The 23,305-nt window shown below is 39.6% G+C and overlaps 1 protein-coding gene and 1 long non-coding RNA gene across 3 annotated transcripts in view; one reads left to right on the forward strand and one right to left on the reverse strand.

Annotated features, from left to right (window-relative positions):
- On the reverse strand, positions 1-8,436 carry LOC125183738 (uncharacterized). Its single transcript, XR_010829426.1, has 4 exons — positions 8,297-8,436; positions 1,379-4,623; positions 293-395; positions 1-138 (listed from the first exon to the last, which is right to left on the reverse strand). It is a non-coding gene; the product is annotated as an uncharacterized lncRNA (long non-coding RNA).
- Positions 8,409-23,305, forward strand: part of TXNDC5 (thioredoxin domain containing 5) — a 22,812-nt gene continuing 7,915 nt past the window's right edge. For both annotated transcript variants that reach the window (XM_048072068.2, XM_048072069.2), the window contains exons 1-7: positions 8,409-8,751; positions 13,146-13,295; positions 15,425-15,530; positions 16,833-16,929; positions 18,805-18,920; positions 21,156-21,242; positions 22,798-22,938. In XM_048072068.2, coding sequence (XP_047928025.2) covers positions 8,555-8,751; positions 13,146-13,295; positions 15,425-15,530; positions 16,833-16,929; positions 18,805-18,920; positions 21,156-21,242; positions 22,798-22,938 — 894 coding nt within the window. In that variant the 5' untranslated portion in view covers positions 8,409-8,554. The remainder of the gene's footprint in view (positions 8,752-13,145; positions 13,296-15,424; positions 15,531-16,832; positions 16,930-18,804; positions 18,921-21,155; positions 21,243-22,797; positions 22,939-23,305) is intronic.

Raw genomic sequence — 23,305 nt, forward strand, 5'->3', positions numbered from 1 at the left:
GTCCCTGGTGAATGCTTTTCTGTTAATCCAGGCTTGCTAGACACAGGATCTGTGGTGGGATGTGATGCTGACTGGAAGTTCCCTAGCTGCTGTTGGCACCTTGCTGTGTCAGAGTGGTGGATCCAGAGACATTTTCTTCTGCATGATACAGAGGAAGAAAACAGATTGAGCTCAGAGCTGGCTGTTCAAAGGTCAGTGGTACAATGCTCTGAGCCAGTGGTGACTGCTGCAGCTTCCATCTCCGTGAAAGTGACTGCTGCCTTCCTGCAGGATGCCACACTGGTGTCCGTACCTCTCGGTGACCTGCCCTGAGTTGTCCCCAGCTGACTGACTGTCTTTTGCTTCCAGAATATTTCTCATGTCTCCTGAGGCAGAATTCATTGCCGTGGATCAGTCTGGGAAGAGTGAAAGAAGACAAATCTACTATTGCAGAGTAGCTGGCCTTGTGCGGTTGGTCGCTTAGAGCTGCTATAAAAAGTAAGTTCAAAATGTACTGAGCCATAACTGGCTAACTACATTATTTTTAATTGTATTATACATGCAGAGCTTAATCAAATTGTGTTCAAGATCATGCCAAGGAAAAAAATATTTATTTAATACATTTTAGTAGTAGGCATATACACAGTCAATATATTTTGTCAAGATAGCAGTCAAGGAAGGGTGGCTTGTTTTTTATCACACGGACTGAGCCTTCACAGAAAAACTAGCGTGTTTAGTTTTGTTAAACTGGGGTATCTGAGTTTTTCATTCAGAATATTAGCATGGGAAATTAATTTCCCCCTGGCTGAACGCCTAAAGCTACAGTCACTGATTTGGTCATATTTACCCAAAGATTAGATCAAAAATATAGGTATCTAATAGTTCTCTAGCACACTAAATATGCTAGAAACACACTCATGTTTCAATAATTAAGAATAACTGCTGTCTACATAAAGAGCAGATTAATATTTCCCATTAAGAACGATGACCCCAAAATCTCTGGTTGCTAATGCAGTCAAGAGCACTCTGAAATGGCAGGGACATGGTCACTGCTCTTAAAACAGATGTCTCTGCTTGGGAACCATTTTGACACTTAAGGAGAACAACAAAAAAGCTGTTGAAACTATACTAGCTATGGGTGTCCACAGCAAACTCCAAATCCTGTCACAGCTCCTCTTTCCGTCTTGCAAAAGGGTGGTTTTAATAGACTTGCTGAACATGGAGCTTAACATGCGTGATGCTTTGATGTTTTCCTCTAACAAGCAGGAGTTAAACAAATTGCTCAGGGTAAGCTAGAAAAAGCTAATTTGGCCAAATCATAGGCAAATTATTTATATTTAATCACTTATTTACAGTTCTTTCATTTTTAGTGTCTGTTCAGAAATTCAATCATACTCACTCCTAAAGAGTTCCTAGATGACTTTCTGCATTCAGAGGAGCGATGGCATGTTTCTCTGCTCATTTTGACTTCCTCAATGACTTGTTTCATCTTGTTTGAAAAATTATTCTTTGTTGTTGGTGGTGGTGGTTGGTTGGGTTTTGTAAGATTATTTCCTGTTTCCTCTTTCTTTTGCTGCCTTTTTCCATGAGTGCTCTCCCTCATGTTTCTAGGGAAGTATCCCACCATGTTCCATCTTTGGCCTTCTCTCCTCTTCCTCTTTTCTCTCTTACTAATGATTTTCCTTAGCTGTCTCCAAACTTTCTTCCTACAGATGTTGTGCTGTTCCTCTGGTGGCATGTAGTAAAACCCTGTTGTAAACCTATTTCTTTTGTGAATCTAAGGTGAACATGGCCAGCAGGTTACATTTCTGAATGTTTTGAATGGCTTAGTCATGTACATGAAATAGAAAGGAGGTTGAGTGTTTGCCTGATTTAGAAAGAAACTCTATGAATATTATGTTTTTGTTGTTGTTCTTTCATTTTTCACATGGTATCTAGAGAATTAATTTTATGAGCCATAGAATAGATAGTTTGATACACCAGTTTCTCAATTAATATACTTCTGTAGCAAAAGAAGGGAAATACTGATAACTACGAGTATAAAAATGTAAGGCAAAGAGCTAAAAATAAAGAAGGAAGCTGTTGTCTTGGAGAGAGCTAGAAAGAAAAATCTCCTTGTACCACAGGTGCAAAACTCTAGATTACAGGGACCAAAGAGAGAAGTTTGAAATGAGAGAAATGCATAAGGAAAGCATTCTTGTTTAAATCCTAATCAGCTAGCTCCCATGTGAAACGTTGTCTGTCTGCTTTATTCTCGAATCTCTGTACACTCCTCTTTGCTTCTGTGAAACAATAAATACTGAATTTGACATCAGCTGTTAGGGGGAAAAAGTTCATTACTGTTTCAAAACATCCAAATTAGATTATGTGACACACTGGAAGCATTAAACAAACATTAAGTAATGGCAACCCTGTCAGTTAGAATTATAGTCCTCCATGCTTTTGGGTCTTCTTTTCTAAAGAGAGGTGGTGCCACAGTTCAGAAAAGAAAATGAAGGGGAGAAAAGTTGCTCTTATTCATCTCCTAAATTGCATCTGTCTTAGAAAGAACAACATCAGAGCCCAACTTTTCTTTGGGTGGATTTTGGAGTATGCTGGTTATGAGCCACCAGAAGGGTACAGAGCAGATCAGGGAGAAAGCGCTGATTAAAAAATAATTAAAAACAGTTTTCTTGCTATATTGCATGCGGAGTTGGCCAGAATCGATGTGTGAGTAACTCCTTCTACACAAGTGCTTTTTTTTTTTTTTCTTCTAATCTTCATTCACCTGGATACCTCAGGACGTTTTAAAATTCTGCTTGTGCTTGCAACCCACATTTCATGTGCTTCAGTTTGAGTTTATTTAGGGTATACTGAGGAATCACAGGGGCTCTGCAATGTGTCAAATATCACAATGGGCCAACATAAGTGGTGGCAGATAAAAGCAGCTGCAGGTTACTTAAGAGGGTGTGTACCGTGTAATGGAAGAAAATTCAACCATGGAAAAAAATAGCCTCCAGTATTCCATCATTAGGAGGAACGCATTAAAGCAGCTGCAAAATTAATAGACAGGAAATTCTTTCTTTATGATCCATGAAATCTTCAATCTATATTATGCTATTCTTCCTAACAACTTCTAATTGCATAACTGAATTTCCCTGTTTATTAATTTTGCTGCATAGTGACTTACAATTGAGAGTAAATTGCCAGAAAGCAAAATTCTGGTTCATTTGACCAAACTGTAAGAATCTGAGGTCCATGGAGAGAGTAGTGGTTCCAGCAATTATGTACTCCTCTCCTGCAGCCAGTGTAGAGAGCAGCTATTAAAAGTGTGTTTTGTGGCCATCGTGGTCAGAGTCCCATAGAGATGGTGGTTGGCCATCACAATGAGAATACATTTCCTCCAGAAGCAAGAGCGCTCCTTTACCATGAGATTGCTCTTTCCTTTCTGCTGTGCCATTTTCTAGGCTGTCAAACTCCTAACGTTTTGTGGGTGGCAAAATGATGTCATTTTCTTCAACAGCTTGTAGTAATTTCCACTCCCAACCCTCCATGAGAGGTACAAATTATCAAAGAAAAAGGGTATAAGCTTACAGATGGCAGTATCGCTTTTCTTTTCCATTGAGATCACAATATCCTTCTTTCTAGCTGAATGACAATTGTGCTGTCACAAAAATTACATAATGCTATGTCCCCTGAGAGGTTATGCTTTAGGATTCGAAGGACAGCTGTCAAAATACAACATGCTATATTCTGGGCTTTGGAAGTCTTCTAGGGGGGTTGTGCAGATGAGGCTGGCTTTTATTTTTTTATTTTCCTAATGGATTACAGATAGAGTTAACAGAGGAATGTAAATTAGAAAACTACATTTACATGGCAAGTTAAGTGATATGCCTGAGATACGAATGACACACTGAAATAACCCGTGTTTGCTGTGAATCATGGGGGCCGCAGTCAAGGCTAACACAAATTGCAGCACTCCACTGACACAGCGCAGTTTAGTAATGTACAGTAAAATGGACTTTTCCCCTTATTTTGTATACTTTCACGCCATCCAATGTGTAGTGAAAACTTCTCTGATTTTCTGGGCATTGTCTGATATCTTGAAATCAGCTGTGCTGTAATATAGTCCACTGCTGTGCACTGGTTATGAGTACTGCTAATTGCTATGAAGAAGCACTAAATCAGGGAGTCACAGTGTGGTCTTCTAACAAGATTGGGAGGGAAATAATCCTATAGTTTTAGAATATTTCCCCAAACAAGAGAAAAAAATGAGGAAAAATGTTGGAAAAATAATCTTGGCACTTGGCTTGGATAAGTCAAATATGGAGCTACATTTCTATTTGAAGGAATAGAACAGAACAGGGCAATTTTATGAAAGCCAGAGTGACTCCTAAAAGGTGATTTTTATTTCATCTAAAGCTGAGTGTTATAAAAAAGTGTGTATACACGGTTTTCCTAAGATACAAAGATTTATTTAAAACATTTCAAAGTGACAGAAGGCAGCAAAGCTAAACAAGGCCAATACAGATTGGAAACCTTGAGGCTCAGCTTTTCCTGCACAAATGATTCTTAACTGGACTGGATGACGCCTCTGGCATTTCTTCCCTGAGGGTCTCGGGCAACTTCGTGTTTTTCCTCACTGCTTCCAGATATGAGTATTCCCTGTTGACAAAACTTAGCTGTTATTGTAAAACATGTCACAGAAACAGGAAGCTCTTAAGAAAACAAGCCTGCTTGTAGCAAAGTCCTCAAAACTGAAGAAAATAGAAGTGAGTAATGAGATGTGGAGAAAAATAGAGCAACAAAACTGCTTCAGAGGGGTCATTTTTCCCACCTGCAAATGGGGGAGGGAGGGAATTCTATGTTAGGTGGAAAAAAAAATCTAAACTGAGTAACATAGAATAGTATAAAGTATGGCACAGAGGTGTGTGGATGAAACTTTGGTGTGCAGCGCATCTATTTCTAGACTTTAGCATGCAAGCCAGTCTCTGCAGACTGTTTTGGTTGCCAGCAAGCAAATCACATTAAGAAAACAAAACAAAACCATAAACTGAATGCATACATAATACCATATTTTCATGTGATGGCTATAAAACGGAAGTAGTTGTCTGTGGCATGAATGGAAGGGGAAACATCTGCAAAATACACAAGCTCTTAGATAAGATGCTAATCATGTTTTAGGGATACATTTAAAATCAGGGATAAGACATTTAAGATGTACAGGCATTAAAAGACATTTGCTGTTTAGCCGTATGGGAATGGATGAGAGCATGATTTATTTTTTATTTGCCACTCTGACTTGTGCAGAAGATTTGTGGGACAGTATTCATGAATGAATGGAAGATGTTGGCTTGTTTAGTCTAGCAGAACAAAAGTTGAGAAAGGATGGTATCACTACCTCCAAACACTATCTGCAAGAGGAAAAGAGTATTTCACCTAAAGGGCAATGCAGGCACAGGAATGCCCTGGTATAAATTAGCAATTATAGTTCATAATCCTAGGCAAGGAACTAACTTTCAGAGTAGTGTAGGCAAAATTATCTCACTCATCTTAAAATAGAGGTAAGAACATTTATAAACAGGATTATATGGTGCCATTATCTGGCAGAAAAAGGACCAAACTCTGTAACCTCTGAGGTCCTTTCCAGCCCTTGGTTCCCTTGGTCCTATCAAACTTCTGTCAGGCCTATTGCGATGTATGTTCTCCCTGACCACCAAGCATGTTCCTTGGCCAACCACCACATGCAGAGAAATAACTTGTTTGTAGTGTGTCACTTCTGCAGAGCAAAGCAACAGCCAGGAACAAGCTGGATTATCAGAACTGAATCAGGATTATTCCTCTGTGTATCACGCAGCTTGCAAAGGTTTCAATATTAGTTCTGCTTCCAGAAGTGAGTTCAAGCACACGGAGTAGGTCAGGAGATAGGGACTGGGGTGCATGTGCGGGGGTTGTAGGAGTCTCTGTGAGTCAAAATCAGCAGTAACTGTTCATACCCTAAGACAAGCAACTCTTGCTGACAAGCAACGTAGGTTAATTGCAGTATATTTGCAATTTCCTCTCGATTAAGTGATTAGTATAGATCAGTTGTGAATATCAGCTATGACCCACAGCCTGACAGGCGTTGACACTTTTTCCCCCAGTTGTATGTTGTCACCCAAGACCAGCTGCCATGAACTACTGAGCAGCAAGGCACAAATGCAGCAAGTGTAACCCGTCACTGCTGATCCATCCCTGAGCAGAAGCAGCAGCTGATGGTGACTCTTTGTCCTTGGGACTGTTCACCCCAGGTTCTGCCTGCTCAGCTGCTCTGTGGTGGGATCACATCTGTGAAGAACATCTCCTGGGTATTGTTTGTAGCTGTGAGGAACCCCCTGCTGATGGATTATCCTTGGGGAAACATCTGAGGCATGGGAGGCAGAGGCTGGAGAAGCAAGAGGTGCAGTGGTGTTGGCACGCTGCCCTTGGAGATGATAACAATGTGGAAAACTGCAGCGAGGGAGAGGGAACAAGGGTGTTGGTGACTGGATGAGTTCTTCTGCACGCTTATCTGACATACCTTCCCCTTGTGTGATGAGACATGAGTACAGCTTGGGTTGGGTGACACCTCTGTGGGTGATCCTCCACATTAGCTGAGAAGATGGCAGCTGCCGGCAGGCCTACTACAAAGCTACGGCCACCGTTCTTCCCCAGCTCTGCTGCGGTCCCAGCACAGTTAATGGAAGTGGGAGGATGAGAGGTAAAAAGAAAGCTTATTAGTTCCAAAGACAGAGAGAGCAAGGGGCTGGAGCAAGGTGGCAGATGAAAAAATTTCATTATCAGTGTTAATTTTATTAGCTTGTTATGGAGAAAAAAGACGTATTTACAAAGGAAATTTCATTCTTACTGGCAGTTCTGACCTAGCAGCACCTCTCTCTGATTAGAGAGAGCTCAGCTGTACTCTGTCCCTGTTCACCCTGGGAATTTTGAACAACTATATTTGTTTTTCTACTACATCTCGAAGTAATGCTTATTGCTGTCATTTTTATGTGTTCTGTTTCTTATTGCACTTAGGTGGAGACCTTAGATTTATAAATGTATTAAAAATGATTTAAAAATAATTTTTCAGTAGCCTATTTTTAATTAAGATAATAGGATTAAGATTCTAACTTAATTAAAAACTCTATTTTTAAATGTGCTAGAGAACATAGAAAAAATGTACAGAGAAACGTACAGAAAAAAAGGTACAGAGAAAAACAGAACAAAAATATACTTGCAGCGAAAAGAAACTAGCTTGCTTAACTAGAGGAGGTGCTTTCTGTGGTTAGAGAACTCACCTGGTTGTATCAGGACACTGTCCTTCAAGGTCTTAAAATTAGTCATTCTCAACCCCTCTTAAGTGTTTTTTTTTTTTTTTTTTTAAGGGGATTTGTTGCTATTTTTTTCATACACTAGAGAAGGGAAATAATCTACATTTATCTTTTTTCTTTTTGAAATCATGATTAGTCAAACATTGACATTAATTTGGTTAGTACAGAATTAAGTTAAATTTGTTTGAAGAAAAGGTTACTGTTGCAAAAGCTAAACGTACTCTGATACTGGTGAGTAATGTACTGGAGAATCCGGCTTTTTTTCTAGCTTGGTGATAAATATCAGTATTTTGCAATTGTTTCATGTATATACCCAGTAAAGATTTTTTGGAATCCTGATTTTGAGAGAGATAGTAGCTTTCAAAAGCAATTTAAATTTTTCAAATAAAATTATATTTAGTTTTCATTTTTTACTTTTTAATAAGTGATTCTTGTGAGCTCTAATGATGGTCCTCACAAACTTGTTGTTTGGACGTTGCAGCATAAGTGACCAGAGGCAGTGTTTGCTCTTCAGGCAAAGAAGAGACGGGTGTTGCACGAGGTGCATGCTGAAGGCAAAGCAAGCTCATTCCTACCATTGCTCCCGTGGAAGATGCTGGTAGGGAGGTGAAGAGGAAATGTGAGAAAGTGTTCAGAAAAGAGGAGCCTGGAAGACACGACATGAAGTAAATTCTACTGCTCTGGACACACCAATATGCAGGTTCCTGGGGAAAGTAGCCAGGCTTTCCTTTTTATTTTCTTTTTAGCGGCCTGCATTGCTGCGTCATGGGCACATGGGCCATGGCAGAAGGGGCTGCATGAGGCCCACAGGCCAGCCTTCCTGTGTGTTTATAGGAATTTATTTGGTCACGTATCCACTTTATCAAAATGCCCTTTTTCTTTAAACGAGGTGGGCCATTCACTTAACCCCCACCACCACCCCAAACCCCAGGACCTGCAGTTAAAACACAAAATCCAAACCGCAATTAACAAGACGTGCAGCCACCCACCCATCTCCTCGCAGCTCTCCCACACCGCTCATCTTCCACCACTGCTGGCCACCACCATTACTTGTTGGCCGTGGCCCGGGCCAACAAGTGTAGAAGTAACGAAACGTGTGTCCCCAGCCCGAGGGTCGGCGTGCCGGGACTGCCGGAGGGCGGTAGCGAGAGGCGTGGGCTGGCAAGGGGCGGGCAGGGAAGGAGGGAAAGAGGGAGGGAAGAAGGAGGTGGCGGCGGCTGCCCGGGTTTTCGCTGCTCGCCGCTGCTATGGCTCCGCTGCGCTCCGGCCCGGCCTGGTGGCGCCTTCTGTCCTGGGCCGCTCTCGGCCCCGTCCTCTGCGGCGTGCCGGGGCGAGCCGAGCCGGAGAAGGAGCCGGAGCCGCACAGGCGGCACCTTTACAGCGCCGAGATGCTGCGGCACGGCGTCGCCGCCGCTCCGCACTTCGTCATGTTCTTCGCCCCGTGGTGGGTATCCCGAGCGGCGGGCGGGCGGGAGGCCGTACCATGCCGTGTCCTGCAACGCCCGGCTCGGCTCGGCTCGGCTCGGCATGGCCCGGCCCGGCGCCCTCCCCCCCCGCCTCTTCCCTCGTTGACGTGGCGGCGGGAGGCGGCCGGGCCGGCGTGGAGGAGGCGGCGGGGAGGCACCGGGGGCGCTCTCTGAGCCCCGTGGGCCGGGCCGGCGCCGGGGGGCGGCACGCGTGAAATGGCGGCCGGCGGCGGCGGAGGGCCTGGCACGGCCGAGCTGCGGAGCTGCGCGTTTGGCAACCGGAATGGCCCCGGGCTGGCACAGTCCCGGCCGCTGCTGTGGGACGAGGCACCCCGGCTCCTCGCGGCCCTCCCAGTGCACAGCTTTCAGGGGGTGCTGCTAAGAGCGAGAGCAAGCGGGTTTTGTAATAGCAGCGTTTAGAAATTGCTGACTTACCCGTTCCCCGTTCCTCTGGCCTTGCAGATACTTTCTTGACAAGGTTGTGTGCTCTCTGCTCTGGCAAATAAAAGGATAAGTTTGCTACAAAAGCAGTAGAAAGGGTGGCGTGTTGTCCCCGAAGCCACAGGTCACTGTAGCACGTTATTAGAGCTGGAGTTGTCACATCTGTGAGACATCCGCTGGGATTTTGCCCTAGGCTGGTACACCTCACACAAGAATAGTTGAGAAGACTGACAACAGGGCTTTGTTGGATATTACAGCTATCAAGAGGACAGTATCCCTTACCTCTGCACATTTCCAGCGGTTACTCATATTCATCTTTTTCCCTCGTCTCTTCTACCATTTTTTAAAAATCTGTTTCTGACTTAGTGATACTAGTAGAGTTATTAGGAGTTTTGTTGTAGGTGTTCCCCATCTCCAAGTTTTCTTAAATTTAGGTAAAGTTAATGAAATGATGTCTTTGCAAGACACATTTCAATCCTAAGCTAGCCTGTTGGTACATGGTGCCATTGAGGCATACGTGTGTCATGCTACTACTTGAAATGAATGCTAGAAAAGGATTCCCTTTCAAAACTGAAAAAACTATTTAATTTATTTTGTTATTGCAATCAACTTGATAATGCCATACAGAGACATTAAGCAAAAGCTTGAAAGAGCAGATGTCTTCCTTTGAAGATCACAAAAGTGGAGGAAGCCCAACTTGGTAGCAAAGGACCCTTGACTGAGAATAAGGTCAGAGAAATTCCTGTGCACAGCAGCAGTGCTTCTGCTCTGGTCTCTTCTCAGGTGATAATATCTATGTGTCCTCAAACTTTGACTGACCGTTTCACAGGCATCTCTAAAACCAGATGAACTTTTGTCTTGGCACACAGTTTATAGGAGACCCTCTGCCAAGTAGGCTGTTGCAGAGTCTAGCATATGCTCTGTCCTCAGAGCGCATCAGAGAGCGCTCTGGTCTTGCAAACTTGGACCATTCTGTGCCCTTGGGAGGGCTGAGGATCTCTGCCCAACATGAGCATGAGGGAGCTGCGTCATTTGCCAGACTTGTTGCAGCTTCTGTGTTTGTTACTCTCGCCTTTAGCAGGCCTCATCAACATCTCTGGGTTTCAGCTCCAGGGCCTGAGTCTGAACTCCACGCTCCTCTTGACCAGCAGCAACAGGTCCAGGTTTCAGGTCCAAGGGGAAGAGAAGGAAAGAGGGAACATCCACATGCTTCAGAAAAGGTGCTTAGATACACCAGTAGTTTTGTCATCAGTGGGATCAGATGATGGTTTGACAGCCCTGGAGTCTATATTAGAACCTCCTGCCCTGTTCCTAGGTGATCCTAAGGTACTTATCTCCTAATGCTTCTCACGAATGCACACGTTTTGTCAGTGCTCCCTGTAGGTGTGAGGGAGAGGCCTAGCAAGCAAATTCAGTTAGAATTTTCTTTCAGATTGTTACAGGTGCTGCTGATGGTGGATAATGAATACTAGCAATGAGTTGAGTTGGACAGAGCAAAACTCTTTAATACAGAATTCTTGAAACAAACTTCGCCACAGGCCTCACACACCCTTTTGGTAGCAACAGTACAGATGACGTCCTGCATTTGTTTCAAATACGGTGAGCTACACCAAAAAATAAAAAAAGAGTGCTCCAAGTCATTTACCATCATATGTCTAAGATTTTTCATCATCAGGCTGTCCTCCTTTCTATCTACAGTTGGCAAGGGACAGAACCACAAACAAGTGGCAGTAGATATTCTTAAAATTTTAGCTATGCCAATTGCACGCCTACAGAGAAAGGAGGTTTCACTGATTCCTTGGTTGGACTGAGTCTCAAACGAGTAGGTTCATTGCTTTATTTTGACCAGTATAGGTCTTTTCAACATACTCTGGAAGTCCACTGAGCTGAAGCAGACTTGATTGCCACAGTTTGTTGTGGTTGAATTGAACTCTGTTGACTGGATTTTATCTTGTCTGTACTCATTTGTCCAGAGGGGACTGATCCTAATGTTAGTAGTATAAAAGAAGAAGAGTTTTTGTTGTTTTGTTTGTTTTTCCAGCAAGCTGGATCTTTCCTATAGCACTGCCAGTCTCTTTCGGATCTTCATTTATGTTTCTATGCAGAGATTATGAACTCCTGCACCTCCCTAGCCCATGCAGGGAAGGAATAGCAGGACTCCTCATTGACTCCCAGGTATCTGCCATCCCCAGTGGGAAAACTAGCTGTTTCTCCAGTCCAACTGATTAATAGGGAGTGATAGCAACAAATGACTGTGTAGGTACATGGGCCTAGGAGGGACACGTTACATGGTCTTGCTCTCTTTGTTTTTGACTTCTTGATTTTATGTTGTTCGTAGCAACACCTTATGAATTCTAGAAAAAATCTTTCAGGGACTGTCTTGCATTCTGCTTCCTTACGTGTAATACTGAATTTATATGAAAACCAAGAATAACTAACAAGTCAGTTACTGATTCAGTTATCAACCTTTTTCGTGGTTTATTTTCAATTTCAGCTCATATAATCTGAAGAAGGAAGGGAGTGTGGAACTGCATATAGCAGAGATCACAGTGTTAAATATGGATAAGGCAGCTCTGTTCTGTGCTTAAAAAAGAAGGTTTATTACTTGAAATTTCCTGACATAGATTTCCACGCTCAGTTCTATATCACTAGGCAGTACTCATTATGTTTAAAATTTCCACAGCCATTAGGGAAGGGGACCAGAGAATCCAAAATTCTCCTATTCAAGCTTCATGATGAGTTGATTGTGGAGGGAGTTCAGTCTGAAGTTAAATATTTAAGGAATACTTAATTTTAGTAGTAGTGCATTGTGTTCCTTCACCATTACAATTCAGAATGAGATCATATGGAAGGTCATATTCCTCCACATAGCGGGAATATGTTACCCCTCCAACCAACTGCAACAACCTTGTTAAGATGGAAAGTTGGTTTTATTTTGTGTTAATGATATTAGGGTACCTGTGGAAAGGTGTGAATCCGTGCAGCTTTTCTATAAATGGACTCAAAACCATCTGTATACGTGAAATTTTTAAATGGGATCTTTGGAGAGACTAAGAAGCAATTTACTCTTGAGTCCCAATGCTGTTTTAATTGTTGCTTTAAAAAGTAGACTTTCTAGGTCATGTCAAGGGCAAAAACAGCTTTCAAACTGCCAGGTTGAAAATGTTTTCAGTTAATCCAATTATGTATTTCTAGATGTCTTGAAGGATTGGCAAAAGCAGCTATTAAAGAGAAATGAAAATGCATTCCGTAACATTTTTCATCATAGTTATTTACAGGAATAGGGTATTGCTATAATGGCTAGAACTACTAGAAAATTAATGAGAAGAATAATAGTCATTTTCTACTTCCAGAGAGTTGCTGTTAACAGCAACTGTAGTAGGCCACTTTTCTGTGTATATGCAAACATAGTTTATAGTGTGCTGCAGGGGCAAAACACAGCATTGGAGGATTTTGAGAAACCCTGTTGAGATTTTAGTGCCTGATGTGTTTCATGATTCATGAGTTACAATTCCAGTGATGTACACAAAGAGACTTGCAAAGAGACTACGAACCATGAACTTCTTGCCTGCTGCTTAAAAAAACAGTATTTTGAAATGTTGAATTAAGAAAGCCGGACAGCCTCATGTGATTTTTTTCTAGACGGTTGGAAGATGCAGAGAGCTTTTCTTGATAGCCTCGCTAAGTTCAGAGGGTGCTCAATAGGCTTTCTCTTGACAATTTTTACAAGGTGTGTTTGCAATGTTGTTCTACATTGCATAGTAGTATTTGCTGTTACTTACTGTAACGGTGCTTGAGTATGGAAGATTTCCAACTGAACTATTTTTAAATTTATCAAAATCTTTGACTGTTCTGTGTATGACTTCTCCATCGAATCATTGCCCTCTAAACAGAGCAGCTACTTGAAAATATTTTGTTCATTCTGTCGCAGGTGTGGACATTGCCAGCGTCTGCAGCCAACTTGGAATGATTTGGGAGATAAATACAACAACATGGAAAACCCACAGGTCTATGTTGTTAAAGTGGATTGTACCACAGATGCTCCACTGTGCTCTGAATTTGGTGTCCGAGGATACCCTACGTAAGTATAAAAGGAGATCTGGTCCTGTTTCTTTCTTTTTTGGTTTTCCATGATCCTCTGCCAACTTGTTGAAGTTAACTTCTAAGTTCTATTTTTTGGTATTTTTCTCTGTAGCATTTTGGATCTCATCTATGTTCAATTTAAGCCCCTTTACCATGTTGCAAAGTACCATGTGATGTATACTACTCTTACTCTTTTTTTTTCTGTTGAAGAAACTGTTTCATGTCCTGACTGTTTAAATAAAGTCCAGAATTGTCCACTTTTTCTCCTAGAGTACCATTTTCTCAAGCAATAGTACATTATGCAGCCGTGATGTGCATGATAGAACTGGTCTGGTCTATCTAACCAAAAAGAACTAGTTAATGGTCTTTTAAAAAATAATTTGTCACAAGTTTGTCAGTACACTGCACCATTCTTCATTAATGTATGGGTTATCTGTTAAATTTTTGAGGGAACTGGGTCCTCATAAAATTATAAATTAATAGCAGAATTTAGCATAGCAGTGGTGATGTTGTACAGACTTTTCTGGGTAATTTTGCTTATACTGGCCTGGGAGAAGTTCAGTTGGAGTTTAAGGTGCTTATGCTTATCCTGTTAAAAGCGATAAATGTCTTACTGCTTCGGCTTTGATAGGCAGAACATGATCTAGAACATCTATGAGAGGTCAGCCTAGTTAGTGCTTTTGAGTCGGATACCTGTACTCCCTTTTTCCCTGCTAAAAAGGAGCAATGGGATTTTTTTCATTTGTGTCTTCTTTAAAGCTTCTTGAAAAAATTGATTCAACTGCTTTGCTAGTAACTCATCTTAGTGGATAAATGGAGAATGTAGTCTTCCATAGTCCTTCCTCAGCCTGTGTTTTTCCTTCTCTTGGCTCACTTTGTCTAGTGTTACTGCTGACCCCAGCAATGGACTGAACGTGACTACACTCATGGCTACGCTTGCTTTGACACAGATGAGTGTCACTGATTACAAGTTGAGAGTTATAAATAGCAAAGCCCTCACTGAAGTAGGAATTGTTCTTAAGGGCAATTTGTGGCTTAGTTCCACTAGAAATATCAAGAAACAATGAATTTTGCAACTTTATTTTAATATCCCCAGAAGCAAACACTGGTTGTGTTTGTGTATTTGAATAGTTTATATTGTGGTGCTGTTCCTTATAAAATAGAATGAATGGCAGAGACTTTGAGTAAGAAAAAAACTAATGGATATGTATTATCATTTTTGGATATGTAATGGATATGTAATATTACTTGCATTATGTGGCTTTTTCAACATATTCGTGTGTTCATTTTTCCCAACCTGTGGAATGAGCAGAGAGCAAAAACATTTAAAGAAGGGGGAAAAAAAAAAAAAAAGAAAAGAAAAGAAAACGTAGTGCAAAATAACAGCTTGGCAAGGGAAGCTGAATCTGGGTGACAGCAGTGATTGAAACTAATTATGATTTGCTTTAAAAGATAAGACTAGGTCAGAAGTTTGGTATTGTCCCTTTAGCAAATGCATTTCCAATTTTAACTAAAATATTTAATAGTAAAAGCTTTGGGTATTTTATGGAAAAGTTTTGACAGCAATTATTAAATGATATAGTCATGAAGTCTTGAATTTTTTTGTATTACAATATACAGTATTTTTGTATCGACTTGTTTCAGTGTGTTTTTAATCAGTTTAATAAATGGGAAACAAAACATGAGAAGGAAATTACTAGGAAAGTAGGCTTTGTATATTTTTCCCTTGGTGATGGAGAGGGGAGAGCAAAACAAAAATAATGCTTTTTTGGCAAACTGAAATAGGATTCATAAGCATAACAAGTGATTATCCCCAGACCTGAACTCTGCAGTGTTTTATTTGCTCTTGATTATTGGTCAAAGTAATAGTAAGATATGTTGATTTTTAACATGGCATTTCTGTTTGCTATTTTTAAAATCCCCTTTAAAAGCTTACATGGGAATGAAAAAGGTGTCTTAAGTTGTGGACATGTTCCTTCTAGCTGGGAGAGATTTCAGATGCTGATGTGAATAGTCAAGAAAGCTGTTAAGCCTGAATTGCTCTGAATTAGTAAAGTATGTTAACACTGAGAATGTTTCATGTGCAAAAATTTTTATCTCACTCTTTTCTACATTTTAATCCTTTAGTTTAAAGCTGCTTAAACCAGGACAAGAACCTCTGAAATACCAAGGCCCTAGAGACCTCCAGGCACTGGAAAACTGGATGTTGGAGAAACTAAATGAGGAACCATCTGTAAGTGAAATGGGAATAGGAAAAGGAAATATTTCCTTCTGCAGACTTGCTGATCTGTCATGTCTATAGGTTAGGTTTCCCTCACTATGGGGAAATATGCTCCTGAGTATAAAAGTCTGGTAGTAGTAACAATACGGAACAGTTTCCACGTATATCAGAATAATAATTAAAACTGCCATCCTATGACCTGCCCTTGGTTCCTATATTTAAAGCTAACGTACATAGTGCAATTTTTAATGTTTAGCATTTTGACATTTTAAGTGTTGTGTAAATTTGTTGTGTAAATTCCATTAACACCAGTAGTCTATAATGTCTCTAGAGTAAGAAAAGCAATTTAGCTGTAATACAGGATAAACTGCATTTATATTGGGCTCAATTTCCTCTTAACAACATGCGATGCCGTCTTTAGCTCAGTTATTAGCTGATAATGTTGTAGCCTACAGAAAGGGTTTTAAATAATCAGTAAAGTAAGTTAAACTAGTATCATCACTAGGGAAAACTAGGAGTTTAGTACTTGCGTATATTAGGTAAGCCTTGCCTAAAATTAACGTTGTAATAGCTGTTTCTAATCAATATAAATCTACAGTCATTGCTGGTCACAGTTTGAACATTTATATTCAAATAAAAGAAATTGTGATCTTTTTTAATAGCTAAGCATTAAATCCTAAACTAAGAAATTTACTTTGCAGTTTTTAAATGATTATTTCCAGTTCTCACCTAGTATCTAGAAAGTCGTCTTTTTGCTTTTGCCAAGTGCCAATGAGTTTGCTGCAACTTACGTATAAAGTATTTGCACTTTTTCTGTTTTTGCTACCTTTACCAGGACCATTAGGTCCTCTTTACTGCATTAGAGCAGCAGAAAATAGCTTTTTCACTACCTATTTTTAAATAGCGAAAATACCACCAAAACTGGTGGTATTTTTGAAACATCAGCAGATGTGGCTGATACATGAAGCTGTAGAGTAAAGTAATCTACACATATTTATGTATGGTGATGTTTCAAATGCCATAGTAATTACTGCGGAGTGTGACTGTACTACATCACAGTGAAAGACTTATTCCAGTAATTGTTTTATTGTGTCTTTTCTACTTGGTACACTATTTTGCATTTTGCTTTCAAGTAATAGTTTGCTAGGAAATGTTAAGATACCTAAATCAAGGTAAATTGGGAAGATAGCTTTAGGAATTTAAATTTTCAGAGTGCAGGGTTTATAACACTACCACAGAAGGGCATTATACAGGAATCAAATACTGTGCATTTACTGAATGAGGCAAATACAAATTAACTTTTCTCATGAATAGGATCCAGAAGCTGTTGCGGAACCACCCAAAGCCCCTGAACCTAAGCAGGGAATGTATGAACTCTCAGCAGACAATTTCAAGATGCACATAGCAGAAGGTAACTGTTTTTTCATAAGCACAAGATACCTGCTTACAGAGACTTAACTAGTGGGAAGTATGCAACAGAAATGTTAGTTTTCTAGGTACTTCCTTCCCACTTTATTTTCCAGTAACACCTAATGAAAAGAGGATGAAACTACACACTGTGTAAAAAGTCTGTAGTTTAATTACGCATTGCACGCCATAAGAAAATTTAAGAACAGTATTCCAGAAGACAGTACAGTTAAGGCCAGATATATGGTCTGTGCCCATGTGATGACACAAGCAAGATAGATACTAAAGCTTACTAAACTAACCATTAATTAATTAGAAATATTGTCAAGTGTAAAGGAATGTTTTGTGCAGTGAACTTAAAAAAAATTCCCCGTATGTGTGGCTTAACAGAGAATTACATGAAAATTCTTTATGTATTCTTCTCTCCACCATCAGGGACACACTGAGCATTAAACAAGTTTACAGTCTGAGAAGATAGTGTCAATTGTTAAGTTTAGTGTATGTGTAAATGTTTTTAAGCTGTACCCATTGGCATTCATACACCAGTGGAGGAGGTATTCTTCTGGTGATACCCAAGAGTTGATCAGGTTTATAACCATCTGTAAAGCTTTTGTTGTCTCTGAACTTCAATTACAGAAAGTTCATTGCTTAAATTTAGCTGGAGGCTTAGCAGTTCTGCTTGGAAGGTTTACTTTTGTTCTTAAAAATAGTCTTCCTCTACATTTTTTGTGCTCTAGGGATAAAAGATTTTTTTTTTCTATCAGAGAAGAGAGTATATCACAGAGTATGTGATACAGAATAGATGGTTTTGACTAGATGTTCTTAATTCCTTCATAAGAAATTTCAGTATGCTCTTTACGTGACCAAAGCAAAGCAAGTCAATCAGTATGAAAGTATTCCTGATGCAGAATAGACAAATTAGAGTGAGCTATTGCAGTTTACATTTTGTAGTGTTTTTCTGGCGTTTTTCATCTGACATTCTTCTGTGAACAAGCCCTCAAACTAGAAAGAAATTCTAGTAATATCAGCCCCAAAGTAGTCTTCAAAGGATTGTAATTCTATTAAAAAGAGTTTTCCCACAATAGCTGTTACTTCCTTCAAATTATTTTTTTTCTTGTTTTAATTAACTTCATTTTATTTTGCATTAACAGAGCATTGCTTTGATGTGTGCAAAAGCATGCAGCATCTTGAATTAGTAGTGATTCTAATTGAAGGAAATTACATATTCTGCTACTCTGCAATTAAGATAACACTTTTAAATGAAGCATTAGTATGAGATAGTACAGAGACTCTCCTCTCTATGAAACACTATGAAATTCTACAAAGAATTTCTATTCATGGAATCTGTACAGCGCTTTCTGAATAGTTAACATGAAAATGCAAAGAGCAGGGCAGAAAGAGGGTGCATTGAAAGCTGAACAAAATTAGTTAGGTAGCTCAGGGACTCAATGCAGTGGTGTTTGCTTAGAGATCTGTAAGTTGAAATCTAATACTTACTTGGATTTATGCTGTTATAAATACGTGCTACTTGGTGGTTCTTTCTACTCTGTAATAGGGAGGTGATTGATGTAATAGAATTAGACATTCTAGCAAGTGGTAAGGTTAAAAATGCTGTAGTTTTAATATCTCATTTGTTGGCTTGAGGTTGTGAAGCTGTTTGGATTTTCAGGGAAATTGGCAACGCTTTGGGACTGTGTACAATATCGAAAACCTAATTGCTGAAATATTTTGCCCTGGCCTTTTATTCACAGTATTTCCTATCTTTAACTCAGGAAATACCATCATAAATTTGCAGACTGAGATTAATACCTAGCCATTAATGGCAGCCAAATTAATTTCAAAGGGGTTACATCTTTTTTTCTTTTCTTTGACTTCAAAGGTAATCACTTTATCAAATTCTTTGCTCCTTGGTGTGGTCATTGCAAGGCTTTGGCCCCAATGTGGGAGCAGCTGGCTCAAGCCTTTGAACATTCAGAAAGTGTAAAGATTGGCAAGGTAAGTGAAGTAACCTTTTCTTAATCTGAAAACGTGTTTTATACGAATGAATGTTTCATTCAAGTATCATGATATTCGTTCTGTGATTTAAAAATAACAGTCATTTTCTTTGTCGGCTCTTAAATCCTTTTATATTCATAGTTCCTATTTTAATTTTGAGATGGTTATTTTTTTTCTTGCACATTCCATATTTCACTCTGTTTTGAAGAGATGTCTATTTTGTTACAATTGACAGGACTCCCTCATTTTAAGCAAGGACTTGTTAGAAACATCAAATACTGCTCCTTGTTTTTCAGAGAGCATTAGGAAAAAGTCTAAATGTTTCAGAGGCAGGGAATAATATTTTGAGATTTCTTTTCTTAGGCTTCCCCTCTGTCAGAACTTGATAGACTTAACTGTTTATTTTGAGTGGGAAAGTGACTTGTAGTTTGCTTTTTACAGCATTGGATTCCTTAGCAAGTTTCAGACCTACAGGGTTCTTTATGATTAATTATTTTTCAAATTTTTTTTTAATTTTATTTTTCCTGTTTACCCCCATTGAACTTTCTAAAGGTTTCAGAGGGTCTTCCACCCTAAAAACTGATATCTTCTCCTGCTTTGCTATTTCCCTTAGGGATGATAACCAGATTCTGTGGTGTATTTACCATGGGAACTTGTTACTTGTACGTGGAGAGACATCTATGCAGAGGTATGGAGGTGGTCTGGCAATTGCAGTTACTGGCTTTATTTGCTGACCCATACCTAAGTCCAAGTGGCTAATGCTGCAAATCTCCCTGTATGTGCCAGCAGTGGAAAACTGACTGGGCTCAGCTTCCATACCCTTAAACTTTCAGATTGGTTCCACTGATCTGAAAGACTGCAGTTAGCAGTGGTGTCAGTCCTGCAGAGGGACAAGAAATTGGCAATCTCACATCTCTGCCCTCATGAAGTTTTTGGCTATTACTAGGGGTGATGAGCTTGACTTTTGTTTTTTTGTTTTCTTTTTTTTTTCCATGAAAGCCTTTTGAAAATTCTCTAATTCAGATATGCTGTAGATGTACAGAACAGGTCAGCATGGTTAAACTTTAGAGAAGACTTATATATACACTTTTTGAGACCCGGTAGATATAAAGTACGATTCCTTCTAAGAGTAAAATATCAGAGGCTAATGCTCCTATGATACTCTTTGTACAAAATGTCCATATGCTGATTTACTTCTTGAGAACGTGGAATGCCCGATAAAATCATTGCTTAGCTTAATTGTTTTCTTGAAGTTACCATTCTCTGTTATCCAGAGAAAAAAAAATCTTAAAAATCCCAAATTTATGTTGTATTCAATTCTGTCATGTTCACAGCTACAGTTGCTGATATTTGTTGCGTAATAAAGCCACTGAGATTTGTCTCCATGCCTAGTCGATTTTGTGTAACTGTATACCTTACAAAACTAATTGAAACACATGTTGGTGAGATTGTATGTCTGTAAGTAAACAGGAAACACAACTGTTTCTAAGAAGGCTGAACTATGACCTTCATGTAATCTGGAGAAATAAGTGTCTTAACAGCAATGCTATCTACTGGCAGGATTGTGTTTAATCTTTAGAACTGATCTTCAGTGATCTGAGGCAAAGTGTTTTTAATGTCAAATTCAAAATCCAAGCCTAGAGAAAAGGCTCCAGTGCTTAAGTTATATTTTTTCTTTGCTTCAAAAAAGATCGTGAACTGGTAACTTTATAGATTTTTTTATGACAAATTAGAATTGAATGTTGCTGTGCACTTGGATTTTCCCTTGGAATACAGTTAACTTGGTAGCTGTTGACATTTTTTCTGATTTTAAAGAGTAGTCTTTTACAAAATGGATGAGCCAATAAATCTTCACTTAAAAGCTCTCTCACACTAGTGTTTTGTGTTGTCTTTGCAGCAATTTTATTCAGATAATTCCATTTGCTTATCTGTGATATTTAATTATGTTTCCGTTGTTCCTTGCTACTGTTTCTACTTCCTTCAATCCATACGTCCCTCCTTGATCCCTCCTGAAATAAAAGCAAACATACACACAGCCTCCCAATTCTATAACCAAACCACTATTTGGAAGGAGACATAACTGTTCCCAAGACAGTACTTCGCATCAGCTTTTGCCAAGCCATGTATTGCTTGTTCATGTATTTTTCTGAGACTTGTAAACATAAGAGAGACTATGATGTTTAACAAGTATCTATTTTATACACTGAATGTTTTATATTTTTTTTCAAAACGTAGGTTGACTGTACCCAGCATTATGAGGTCTGCTCTGACAACCAAGTTCGTGGCTATCCCACACTCCTCTGGTTTAGGAATGGTGAAAAGGTGAGTCTGCAAGCTCAGCAAAAGATCAGACCATTTTTTCCTGGATAATATGCGGGCTATGCTTAGATCCTGGGGGGAAAAAAGATCAATTTCATATTTGAAAATCCCCTTGTGACACAGAAGATGTTTGAGGTTCAGACTGATACTGGAAGAGGTATACTTGATCCACAGATAAAAGTTAGAGCTGTTCTGTGCACCCAGTTGACATTTTTCCTTGTAGCAATTCAAAGAAATATAATATTCTGAAGTTATGGGAAAGTAAAATATTTATAAATACTGTATACTTGAACAGTAGCGAACAAACGTATATAAATAGTAGTGTTAGTTATCACATGTAACTTCAGAGAGAGTGCACAAGTTAGACAAGGGGGCACATCCAAGGTTAGAGGCATTTTCAGTTAGATATACTTTGGTCTGTAAATAGATTGAGTTTGAAGAACAAGAAATGTTCTGCTGTTACTCCAGAATTATTTTCCATCTTTTTTATTTTTATTTTTCAAATAGTTACAAAAGGCATGACACTTTGCAAGAACTAATATCTCAGTGTAGAAAAGTTAGCTGTGTTTTTTCTCAACAAGCAAGATCATTTTTTTGGACCCTTTGTAATTACTGAAGATTAAGTTGCTCTGACTTATTTGAATCAAGTGAAAGAAGAAGCCAGATCACTGCTGTTGTATTTGGTCAAGATGAATCTCAGCTGTTAGTCTGAACAATGTATTTCTGTTGACATCAAACTGTTTTTTCTCCATTGGCAGTGTTGGTATTCCCTGGTGACATACTGCCATCAGAATCACATGTTCCTTCATTGCCTTATACAATACATTTAAAAGTAAAAAAACACAAAACCAAGTCCAACAACTTTCCAATAATGTGACACAGAGATTCCTGGAAATCTCTTCAGCCGCTATTGTACTTTCCAGTAAGGAGGGGGAGGAGGAGGGCTGCTTCAGCCTTCCAGCATTGTTGTCCATAGTACCATCATCCCCTTTGTCATAACTGAAATCTGGCATCACAACATTCATGTCGGTTAGAGGCAGCAGCAGCCCTGGGAGGAATGAATTGGCATTGACCCCACTCTGCTGAAATGGATACAAACAAGCAGGTACAGGCTTCCCGCATTATTTTAAATTAAAATTCCTTTGTGATATAGACCCCTGCATCGGACAGGGCTCTCACAGAAACAGAGACCACCACCAGATAGCAATGGGTATTTTATTATTCCTTGCAGGAGCTTTAGGTTCACAAAAATAAAACATTAAGAATGCTGGCTAGAGCGAGAGAAAGATCAAAGTGGAAAAGTTTCTGAAATTTACTTCTAGGTGCTTACTTCTAAAATACCTTTCTCTGAAAGAAATTTTAGCTTATTTCCTTCTGGTACAACAGAATCTATGGCAAATCCTGAAGACATGGGGTGAGTAGAATGCCATGGAGAGGTTTAAAGGCTAGCTAATCATATTATAAATATGTTTACAGTTAGCAATCTTACGTTGTTCTGATAATTATTTGCTAGATTAACTACATAAGTACACTTCTGCAAACTACTTGATAATTGTAGGGTGACCAGTACAAAGGGAAGAGGGACTTTGATTCCTTAAGGGAGTACGTGGATTCCCAACTACAGAGCTCTGGGAAAGAACCACCAGCAAGTAAACCCACGGAAGCCCCACAGCCACCTGCAGAACCACCCGAGGCTGAGGTAAGGTGTTCCTGCACTCTGCAATTGTATAGAAACTGTTCAAACTGTTTCAGCAGCCTGTCCAAGTCTTCCATGTGTTTCTCCCTCTGATAGACTGAAAATTTCTAGATGTAAATGGTACCAAATATTTTCCTACTTTTTAAAAAAGCAAATAATGAGTGGAATCAGACCATAAATCTCAGTGATACTTTTACTAACCCGCTGAATTGGAGAATGTGAAAAATACCTGCCTCCTTTTTTTATGGTTGCAATAAGTGGTTTAGCCAGAGTGGCATAAGTGCAGTCTTTTTTGGTGTGCTGAACTACGGGCACCTGTCTGTGTGACAGCATACTTAGTTGCTATGGAGATGAGTGTCACTTGCAAGAT

The sequence above is a fragment of the Anser cygnoides genome, chromosome 2 (genome assembly GCF_040182565.1).
Source record: "Anser cygnoides isolate HZ-2024a breed goose chromosome 2, Taihu_goose_T2T_genome, whole genome shotgun sequence".
Classification (NCBI taxonomy): Eukaryota; Metazoa; Chordata; class Aves; order Anseriformes; family Anatidae; genus Anser; species Anser cygnoides.